The sequence below is a fragment of the Heterodontus francisci genome, chromosome 29 (assembly GCF_036365525.1).
Source record: "Heterodontus francisci isolate sHetFra1 chromosome 29, sHetFra1.hap1, whole genome shotgun sequence".
Taxonomy (NCBI): domain Eukaryota; kingdom Metazoa; phylum Chordata; class Chondrichthyes; order Heterodontiformes; family Heterodontidae; genus Heterodontus; species Heterodontus francisci.
Genome location: NC_090399.1, coordinates 11,031,267 through 11,042,941, shown reverse-complemented (window position 1 = coordinate 11,042,941; position 11,675 = coordinate 11,031,267). Strand labels below are relative to the sequence as shown.

The following is an 11,675-nucleotide window of genomic DNA, read 5'->3' as shown; positions in this document are numbered from 1 at the left end:
CCCACCCGGTCCCAGAGGGGGAAAGGACAGTGTCTGACCCACTGCTCCACCCTGTCCCAGAGGGGGACAGGACAGTGTCTGACCCACTGCTCCACCCTGTCCCAGAGGGGGACAGGACAGTGTCTGACCCACTGCCCCACCCAGTCCCAGAGGGGGACAGGACAGTGTCTGACCCACTGCCCCACCCAGTCCCAGAGGGGGACAGGACAGTGTCTGACCGATTCCATGTGCTTTAATATCATGAATAACATGGTGTTTGGTGCTAATTTGGAGTTTAATGGAATCAAAAGACTTTGTAAATGGCAGAAGCTTTCAACGGAGAATATTTTATTCTGGACAGTTTGCAGAGTTAGTGATGCGGGATCTGAGCAGCCTTTTCACTGACCAGTTAACAAAATAAAATTCAAGTAAAAGTAAGGTTCCCACACGACACTTCAAAAGCACTTCATTGGCTGTAAAACGCTTTGGGCTGTCCTGACGACTTGAACGGTGCTCTAGAAAAGCACATATTTTGCAAGTTAGCTTCCAGACTCAATCCGATTGAAACATCTTGAAGATCAGAAGAATTGCACAGGGTCAGAAAGCAGTTTGGAGCCGTGATTCACCCCCAGATGGGTAAAGGTCGGGTATGAATTGAAACAGAATGAAGCTTTCTGATTGTCGAGCAGTTGTGGTGGATCTGACTGTCCCACACCTTATCCTCTGGTAGAGGCAGACTCCGGAACAAGAGGCATACCTTAAACTTAGAGCGAGGCCGTTTAGTGCTGACAGCAAGAAGCACTTCCTCACACAAAGGACAATGGAAATCTGCAGCTATCTCTCTTCAGGCTGGGAGTCAATGAAAGATTTCGAAACTGAGATTACTAGTTTTTTCTTAGGTAAAGGTATTAAAAGATGCCGAACCACGGCGGGTAGGTCGGGTTAAAATACAGATCAGCCATGTTCTGACTTAATACTAGTACAGGCTCGAGGGGCTGAATGGCCTTCTCCTGTCTTTCACCTTTCAATGCATTCCAGATCATTAAAAAAAAAAATTCTCCTCATCTCCCTTTTACCAATTATTGCCCGGTTATTGACCCTCCTGCCAGTGGAGATAATTTCTCCTCGTACCCCCTATCAAAAGCCCTTCCAAGGGCCGGAACGGACTGAATTGGTGAAAGTCCTCAATTCTCAGTGGGGTGGATCCCCTGCAAGTTCATAACATGAAGGCCCCGAAGAAGGTCTTCTGTTCCATGTGCTCCACCAGGGCCGCCTTGTTGACAGTGACAAAGAGCCTGTCTCTCACCTGCAGGGTGAAGAGGGCTCCCTGGCTGATAGTGATGTGCCAGTCCCCCAGGCCGCTCTCACACACAGACTTGGTAGCTGTTAGCAGCGCGGTGGGCTCAGGATAGGAGTCAGTCCTCTTGTACACATTGTGAGTCAGAACTCCTGTGCTCGGCTCCTGAGCTCTTAGCTCCTCACACGACGGCAGGTAGAAGGCCACCTGGGAGTACACGTAGTAGAGGCCACTCTGCGGGATCTGCAGGTGCCCGTCTGCGTAGCCCATGTTGGAGTAGGCCATTCCCGTCTCAAAATCCCACTGCAGGGCCTGCAGCTGCAACTCCCCACTCAGGTTCCAACCTTTCGAGCCTGAAAATGAGAACCGGAATTGAAGTCAACACCCAACCCAGTACACAAGGCTCGTGCACCATGCTTACGTGTACCAAGCCCAGTAACCCTGCTTTCCTGCCACTCCAGCCTCCTGTCTGTCTCCCACTCCCATCATCGCACCATTGGTGGTCATGGGTCATGCCTTTAGCTGCCTGGGCCCTAAGCTCTGGAATTCCCTCCTTAAACATTTTTGCCTCTCTGTTTTTGGCTACAGAACTGCCAATCAAAATAGAATATTTCCAGAAACCTGCTTCATAAACCAATTCCACAAACTGGACATACTGGGCTGGTAAACGACAATCCTCGGTCCTTTGAGACGAAATGCACAACTAGTAACAGGTAGGATTTTTTTTAAAGGTATTTTATAAAGCATTCCAAATACAGTGAATTACTTTTTTGTAAAGAGCTCTGACATGTTCCAGATTAAATAAGCCACTAATGAGGCTTTTAAATAACTGCCAAACTATACTGGTTTATGTTTGGAAAAGGCAGCAGCTCATGAATTCGGTGAGAGCACAACGGCACAGGCCCCATTTCCCACACAGGTAGTTGCAGGGCCTGTGATATTAAAGCTAGCGATGGCCTAGGCAGCTGCCTGCATCAAAGATGGAGCAGATCTAGGAATAGAAAGGTGTTTGGCCCATTCAGAATGTGTTCAATGGGAGAGAATGGGAAGGGGGTTTGATCCATTGGGTTGTGTTCAATGGGAGAGAATGGGAAGGGGGTTTGATCCATTGGGTTGTGTTCAATGGGAGAGAATGGGAAGGGGGTTTGATCCATTGGGTTGTGTCCAATGCGAGGGAATGGGAAGGGGGTTTGATCCATTGGGTTGTGTTCAATGGGAGAGAATGGGAAGGGGGTTTGATCCATTGGGCTGTGTTCAATGGGAGAGAATGGGAAGGGGGTTTGATCCATTGGGTTGTGTCCAATGCGAGGGAATGGGAAGGGGGTTTGATCCATTGGGTTGTGTTCAATGCGAGAGAATGGGAAGGGGGTTTGATCCATTGGGCTGTGTTCAATGGTAGAGAATGGGAAGGGGGTTTGATCCATTGGGTTGTGTCCAATGCGAGGGAATGGGAAGGGGGTTTGATCCATTGGGTTGTGTTCAATGGGAGAGAATGGGAAGGGGGTTTGATCCATTGGGTTGTGTCCAATGCGAGGGAATGGGAAGGGGGTTTGATCCATTGGGTTGTGTTCAATGCGAGAGAATGGGAAGGGGGTTTGATCCATTGGGCTGTGTTCAATGGGAGAGAATGGGAAGGGGGTTTGATCCATTGGGTTGTGTTCAATGCGAGGGAATGGGAAGGGGGTTTGATCCATTGGGTTGTGTTCAATGCGAGGGAATGGGAAGGGGGTTTGATCCATTGGGTTGTGTTCAATGGGAGAGAATGGGAAGGGGGTTTGATCCATTGGGTTGTGTTCAATGGGAGAGAATGGGAAGGGGGTTTGATCCATTGGGTTGTGTTCAATGCGAGGGAATGGGAAGGGGGTTTGATCCATTGGGTTGTGTTCAATGGGAGAGAATGGGAAGGGGGTTTGATCCATTGGATGCTATCTACATCTACCCTGACACGCCCTGTAAGAATTTTGTAAATCTCAATGAGATCACCTCTCATTCTTCAAAACTCTAAAGAATACAGGCCCAGTTTCCTCAATCTTTTCTCATAAGATAATCCCATCATCCCAGAGATTCGTCTGGTGAACCTCCATTGCACTTCCTCTATGGCAAGTATATCGTTCCTTAGATGAGGAGACCAAAACTGTACACAATACTCCAGGTGCGGGCTCAGCGAAACTCTAAACAATTGCAGCAAGCCATTTTTATTCCTGGACTCAAAACTCCTTACGTTGAAAGCCATTTGCCTTCCTAATTGCTTGCGACACCTGCATACTAGCTTCTAGTGACTCATGAACAAGGACACCCAGGTCTCTTTGGACATCGACACTTCCCAACCTCTCACCATTTAGGAAATACTCTGCCTTTCTGTTTTTTCTACCAAAGTGGATAACTTCACACTTCTTCACATTATATTTCTTCTGCCATGTTCTTGCCCATTCACATAACCTGTCCAAATCGCCTTGAAGCCTCCTTGTATCCTCCTCACAACTTACATTCCCACCTAGTTCTGTCTCATCAGCAAATTTGGAAATATTACAATTGATCCCCATATGCAAATCATTTATATAGCTTGTGAACAGCTGTGGTCCCAGCACTGACCCTTGCGGTACCCCACTAGTAACAGCCTGCTATCCTGAGAATGACCCGTTTATTCCTACTCTCTGTTTTCTGTCTGTTAACCAATTCTCTATCCATTGCAGTATATTACCCCCAATCTCATGTGTTCTAGTTTTGTTTACTAAACTCCTGTGTGGAACCTTATCAAAAGCCTTCTGAAAATCCAAATAAACCACATCCACTGGTTCTCCTTTATTTATGCTACAAGTAACATGCTCAAAAAACTCTAGCATATTTGTGAAACATGATTTCCCTTTCATATATCCATGTTGACTCTGCCCAATGATATCATTATTTTCTAAGTGTCTAGTTATCACATCGTTTACAATAGATTCTTCCATTTTCCCTACTAGTGACGTCAAACTAACAGGTCTGTAGTTCCCCGTTTTCTCCTCCCTTCCCTTCTTAAATGCTGGGGTTACATTTGCTACTTTCCAGTCTGCAGGAACCCTTCCAGAATCTATGAAAGTTTGAAAAGATAACCACCAATGCATCCACTATCTCTATAACCACCTCCTTCAACACTGGGATGTAGCTCATCTGGTCCAGGGGAGTTATCAACCCTCAATCCAGTTATTTTTTCGAGTACAACCTCTTTATTAATACTAATTTCTTTCAGTTCTTCCTTTTCACAAGTCCCTTGGTTCCCTAGTATTTCTGGGAGATTTTCTGTATCTTCCTCTGAGAAGACAGATAAAACATAATTGTTTCGTTTTTCCGCCATTTCCATATTCACCATTATAAATTCTCCTGTCTCCGCCTATAATAGGCCCACATTTGTCCTTGCTAATCTTTTCCTTTTCACATACCTAAAGAAGCTTTAACAGTCCGCCTTTAGGTATCACACCAGCTTGCATTCATATTCTCTTTTAACAGTTTCTTGGTCATCCTTTGCTGGATTCTAAATTGTTCCCAATCCTCAGACTTAAGACTTTTTCTGGCAAACTTATAAACCACTTCCTTTGACCTACTGCAATCTTTAACTTCTTTTGTTAGCCATGGTTGATTCATCTTTCCTGTTGGGTTTTTGTGTCTTAGAGGAATGCATGTTTGTTTTCAACAGTGTAATACATCATTAAATACTAGCCATTGCCTGTCTACCATCAAATCTTTTAGTAAATTCACCCAATCCACCAAAGCCAACCTGTCTCTCATACCTTCATAGCTCCCTTTGTTCAGATTTAAGACCCTAGTTTCAGAATGAATTAAATCACTTTCAAACATAGCGGGAAGGGGTTTAAGCCATTGGGAATGTGTACAGTGGGAGTAAATGGCAAGGGGATTGATCCATTGGGAATGTATACAGTGGGAATGAATGGGAAGTGGTTGGATCCATTAGGATTACATATGGATATACGAATTAGAAGCAGGAGTAGGCTATTCGGCACCTAGAGTGCTCCACCATTCAATAAGATCATGGCTGATCTAATTGTAACCTTAACTCCACATTCCTGCCTACTCCTGATCATCTTTCACCCCCTTGCTCATCAAGAATCTATCTCTGCCTTAAAAATATTCAAAGACTCAAATATACTGTACAGTGGAGTGAATGGAAAATGTTTTGGTTCAATGTTTTGGTCAAAAATGTTTTGTTTAAAAAAGGGGAAATTTCTTTTGAAAAAGAACCTCCAGTGATAAGGTGCATTCTTTTGGGCCTCCTTATCTCGAGAGACAATGGATACGCGCCTGGAGGTGGTCAGTGGTTTGTGAAGCAGCGCCTGGAGTGGCTATAAAGGCCAATTCTGGAGTGACAGGCTCTTCCACAGGTGCTGCAGAGAAATTTGTTTGTTGGGGCTGTTGCACAGTTGGCTCTCCCCTTGCGCCTCTGTCTTTTTTCCTGCCAACTACTAAGTCTCTTCGACTCGCCACAATTTAGCCCTGTCTTTATGGCTGCCCGCCAGCTCTGGCGAATGCTGGCAACTGACTCCCACGGTGCATAGTACTACTTAAATTAATGTGTACAAAATCATGAGAGGTATAGACAGGTTGGATAGCAAGAAGCTTTTTCCCAGAGTGGGGGATTCAATTACTAGGGGTCACGAGTTCAAAGTGAGAGGGGAAAAGTTTAGGGGGGATATGCGTGGAAAGTTCTTTACACAGAGGGTGGTGGGTGCCTGGAACGCGTTGCCAGCGGAGGTGGTAGACGCGGGCACGATAGCGTCTTTTAAGATGTATCCAGACAGATACATGAATGGGCAGGAAGTAAAGAGATACAGACCCTTAGAAAATAGGCGACATGTTTAGATAGAGGATCTGGATCGGCGCAGGCTTGGAGGGCCGAAGGGCCTGTTCCTGTGCTGTAATTTTCTTTGTTCTTTAGAGTAATTTATTAAGGATTTTAGATTGTAGTGGATAGTGTTTGGAGTAGAACAAGACCCCTAGTGTAATTAGTATCTTTTAATTCAGGGAGTAACTGATTAATCTAAGGGTAAGTCATGGCAGGAGAGCTCAGCCCCGTGATATGGCCCTCCTGCGCTATGTGGGAAATCAGGGACGCTTCCAGTGTCCCTGATGACCATGTGTGCAGGAAGTGTATCCAGCTGCAGCTACTGGCTACCCGCATTACGGAGCTGGAGCTGCGAGTGGATTCACTGTGGAGCATCCGTGATGCTGAGGACGTCATGGATAGCACGTTTAGTGAGGTGGTCACACTGCAGGTAATGGCTGCACAGGCAGAAATGGGATGTGTGACCACCAGAGGGAGTAGTAGGTGCAGGCAGGTAGTGCAGGAGTCCCCTGTGGCTATCCCCCTCTCAAACAGATATACCTCTTTGGATACTGTTGGGGGGGATGACCTCCCGGGGAAAGCAGCAACAGCCAAATCCGTGGCACCACAGAGGGCTCTGCTGCACAGCAGGGGAGGAAAAGGGGTGGAAGAGCTATAGTAATAGGGTATTCTTCGTAAGGGGTTCAGATAGGCGTTTCTGTGGCCACAAACGAGACTCCAGGATGGTACGTTGCCTCCCTGGTGCTAGGGTCAAGGATGTCTCGGAGCAGCTGCAGGACATTCTGAAAGGGGAGGGTGAGCAGCCACAGGTCGTGGTCCTTATTGGTACTAACGACATAGGCAGGAAGAGAGATGAGGTCCTGCAAAGTGAATATAGGGAGTGAGGCAGAAGGTTAAAAAGCAGGACCTCTAGGGTTGTAATCTCAGGATTACTCCCTGTGCCACGTGCTAGTGAGGGTAGGAATAGGAGGATAGGGCAAATGAATGCGTGGCTGAAGAGCTGGTGTAGGCGGGAGGGCTTCAGCTACTTGGATCATTGGGATCTCTTCTGGTGCAGAGGTGAACTGTACAAGAGGGACGGGTTACATCTGAACTGGAAGGGGACGAATATCCTTGCGGGGAGGTTTTAAACTAGTCTTGCAGGGGGGTGGGACCCAAAGTAGTAGTCTCTCCGATGAGATAGTTGAGGCAAATGTAGAAGTTGAAGCAAGCAAGTCCAGTAGGCAGGCCGGGCAGGGGCAGGACAGGGAGCGTGGAAGGTGTGGTAGGCTAAACTGCATTTACTTTAATGCAAGAAGCCTTACAGGTAAGGCAGATGAACTCAGAGCATGGATCAGTACATGCGATTGTGATATTACAGCTATTACGGAAACGTGGTTGAGGGATGGGCAGGACTGGCAGCTCAATGTTCCGGGGTACCGATGCTTCTGGCGTGACAGAGGTGGAGGTAAGAGAGGAAGGGGAGTTGCAGTAGTGATTAGGGTGGACATCACGGCAGTACTTAGAGAGGATATCCCGGGGGGAACGTCCAGCGAGGCCATATGGGTAGAACTTAGAAATAAGAAAGGGGTGATCACTTTGATGGGATTATATTGGGCAGCACAGTGGTGCAGTGGTTAGCATCGCAGCCTCACAGCTCCAGCGACCTGGGTTCAATTCTGGGTACTACCTGTGCGGAGTTTGCAAGTTTTCCCTGTAACTGTGTGGGTTTTTGCCGGGTGCTCTGGTTTCCTCCCACAGCCAAAGGCTTGCAGGTTGATAGGTTAATTGGCCTTTATAAATTGCCCCTAGTATAGGTAGGTGGTAGGGGAATTGAGGGAAGGTGGGGCTGTGGTAGGAATATGGGATTAATGTAGGATTTGTATAAATGGGTGGTTGATGGTTGGCACAGACTCGGTGGGCCGAAGGGCCTGTTTCAGTGCTGTATCTCTAAATAAATAAAATAAATACTATAGGCCCCCCAATAATCAGAGGGAATTGGAGGAGCAAATATATAGGGAAATCACAGATAGATGTAGGAATTATAGGGTTGTAATAGTAGGTGATTTTAACTTCCCTAATACTGACTGGGACTGCCTTAGTGCTAAGGGATCAGATGGGGAAGAATTTGTTAAGTGGGTCCAGGATAGTTTTCTGAAGCAGTATGTGGATGGCCCGATGAGAGAAGGGGCTACACTCGACCTCCTCTTAGGAAATGAGTCTGGGCAGGTGGTTGATGTGTCAGTGGGGGAGTACTTTGGGACCAGTGACCATAACTCTATTAGCTTCAAGATAGTTATGGAAAAGGATAGGACTGGTCCTCAGGTTGATGTCCTAAATTGGGGGAAGGCTAATTTCGATGGCGCAGACAGGAACTCTCAAAAGTTGAATGGGAGAGGCTGTTTACAGGTAAAGGGACGTCTGGCAAGTGGGAGGCTTTTAAAAGTGAGATAGGAAGAGTTCAGGGCCGGCATGTTCTTGTTAGATGGAAGGGCAAGGCTGGCAAGTTTAGGGAACCATGGTTGTCGAGGGATATAGAGGGTCTGGTCAGTACAAAGAAGGAGGCATATGTCAGGTATAGGCAGCTGGGATCAAGCGAGTCCCTTGAGGAGTATAGGGGATGGAGGAGTACACTAAAGAAGGAAATTAGGAGGGCGAAAAGGGGCCATGAGATTTCCCTGGCAGAGAAGATAAAGAAGAATCCTAAAAGATTCTATAAGTATATTAAAAGTAAAAGGGTAGCTGGGGAGAGAGTCAATCCCCTTAAGGATCAGTGTGGTAATCTATGTGTGGAGCCACGGGAAATGGGCGAGGTCTTAAATGAATACATCTCGTCTGTAATTACCGTGGAGAAGGTCATGGAAGCTAGTGAGTTCAAGGAGGGAACAGTGATATCCTGGAGCAGATCAATATTACAAAGGAGGAGGTGTTGGAGGTTTTAAAGCGCATTAAGGTGGATAAATCCCCAGGCCTGACCAGGTATATCCTAGGGTGCTTTGGGAAGCAAGGGAGGAGAATGATGGGGCCCTGGCAGAGAGTTTTGTATCATGGTTGGCCACGGGTGAGGTACCTGAAGACTGGAGGATAGCTAATGTTGTGCATTTATTTAAGAAGGGCAGCAGGGATAAGCCAGGGAACTACAGGCTTTACATCACTTTACATCAGTGGTGGGTAAGTTATTGAAAGGGATTCTGAGAGACAGGATTTATATGCATTTGGAAAGGCAAGGTCTGATTAGGGATAGTCAGCGTGGTTTTGTGCGTGGGAAATCATGTCTCACGAATTTGATTGAGTTTTTTGAGAAGGTGACCAAGAGGATTGACGAGGGCAGGGCGATGGACGTTGTCTGCATGGACTTTAGCAAGGCCTTTGACAAGGTCCCGCATGGTAGGCTGGTCCAGAAGGTTCGAACACATGGGATCCAGGGTGAGCTAGCAAATAGGATACAAATTTGGCTTGGTGATAGAAGGCAGAGGGTGGTAGTGAAGGGTTGTTTGTCAGATTGGAGGCCGGTGACCAGTGGTGTGCCGCAGGGATCGGTGCTGGGCTCTCTGTTGCTTGTCATATATATTAATGACTTGGATGTGAATGTAGGGGGCATGATTAGTAAGTTTGCAGATGACACCAAAATTGGTGGTATAGTGGACAGTGAAGAAGGTTGTCTAAGGTTACAACAGGATATAGATAAACTGGGAAAGTGGGGAGTGTTGTTGAGCAGAGAGACCTTGGGGTGCAAGTACATAGTTCCCTGAAAGTGGCAACACAGACAGGGTGGTGAAGAAGGCGTACGGCATGCTTGCCTTCATCGGCCGAGGCATTGAGTACAAGAGAGTACAGTTGTACATAACGTTGGTTAGGCCACATTTGGAGTACTGTGTGCAGTTCTGGTCGCCGCACTACAGGAAAGATGTGATTAAACTAGAGAGGGTGCAGAAAAGATTCACAAGGTGGTTGCCATGTTTGGAGGGCTTGAGTTATAAAGAGAGATTGGATAGGCTGGGTCTGTTTTCCCTGGAGTGAAGGAGGCTGAGAGGGGACATTATAGAGGTATATAAAATTATGAGAGGCATAGATAGGGTAGATAGCCAGAGTCTGTTTCCCATGGTAGGGGTGACTAAATCTAGAGGGCATAGATTTAAGGTGAGAGGGAGGAGGTTTAAAGGGGATCAAAGGGGTACATTTTTCACACAAAGAATAGTGGGTATCTGGAATGAGCTGCCTGAGGAGGTGGTGGTGGAGGCAGGAACAGCAGCAACATTTAAGAGGCATCTGGACAGGTACATGAATGAGCAAGGCATAGAGGGATATGGAATTAATGCAGGCAGGTGGGATTAGTATAGAAAGGCATTATGGTCAACATGGACGCTGTGGGCCGAAGGGCCTGTTTCTGTGCTGTACGACTCTATGACTCTATGAATGTGTACAGTGGGAGTGAATGGGAAGGGATTTTCTCCATTGGGAATGTGTACAGTGGGAGTGAATGGGAAGGGGGTTTGATCCTTGGGAATGTGAAAAGTGGGACTGAATGGGATGGGGGTTTGCTCCATTGGGAATCTGTACAATGGGAGTGAATTGAAAGGGATTTGCTCCATTGGGAATGTGTACAGTGGGGGTGAATGGGAAGGGATTTTCACCACTGGGAATGTGTACAGTTGGAGTGATGGGAAGGAAATTTGCTCCTTCGGCAATGTGAACAGCGGGAGTGAATGGGATGGGTGTGTTCTCCATTGGGAATGTGTAATGTGGGACTGAATGGGAAGGGGGTTTGCTCCATTGGGAATGTGTACAGTTGGAGTGAATGGGAAGGGAGTTTGCTCCATTGGGAATGTGCATAGTGGGAGTGAATGGGAAGGGGGTTTGCTCCATTCGGGTTGTGTACAGTGGGAGTGAATGGGAAGCGTGTTTTTCCATTGGGAATGTGTACAATGGGAGTGAATGGGAAGGGGGTTTGCTCCATTGGTAATGTGTACAATGGGACTGAATGGGATGGGAGTTTGCTCCATTGGGAATGTGTATAGTGGGAGTGAATGGGAAGGGGGTTTGCTCCATTGGGAATGTGTACAATGGGAGTGAATGGGAAGGTATTTGCTCCATTGGGAATGTTTAAATTGAGGGTGAATTGAAAGGGATTTTTCAATTGGGAATGTGTACATTGGTGGTGAATGGGAAGGAATTTTGTCCATTGGGATCATGTACAGTGGGAGTGAATGGAAAGAAGATTTGCTCCTTTGGGAAAGTGTACAATGGGAGTGAATGGGAAGGGTATTTGCTCCATTGGGCGTGTGTACAGTGGGAGAGAATCGGAGGTGGTTTTGCTCCGTTGGGCATGTGTACAGAGGGGGTCAATGGGAAGGGATTTTCCCGATTGGGAATGTGTACAGTCGGAGTGAACAGGAAGGGGTTTTCTCCATTTGGATTGTCTACAGTGGGCTTGAGTGGGAAGGGATTTTCTGAATTGGGAATGTGCACAGTGGGAGTGAGTGGGACGGAATTTTTCTGAATTGGGAATGTGTACAGTGGGAGTGAATGGGACGGAATTTTTCTGCATTGGAAATGTGTACAGTGGGAGTGAATGGGAAGTAA

At 46.9% G+C, this 11,675-nt stretch overlaps 1 protein-coding gene across 1 annotated transcript in view; it reads right to left on the bottom strand.

Annotated features, from left to right (window-relative positions):
• Positions 1-307: 307 nt before the first annotated feature.
• LOC137345919 (tumor necrosis factor ligand superfamily member 15-like) overlaps positions 308-11,675 on the bottom strand; it is a 48,100-nt gene continuing 36,732 nt past the window's right edge. Inside the window, exon 4 of the mRNA XM_068009165.1 lies at positions 308-1,629. Within this exon, the coding sequence (XP_067865266.1) occupies positions 1,196-1,629 (434 nt within the window). The 3' untranslated portion in view covers positions 308-1,195. The remainder of the gene's footprint in view (positions 1,630-11,675) is intronic.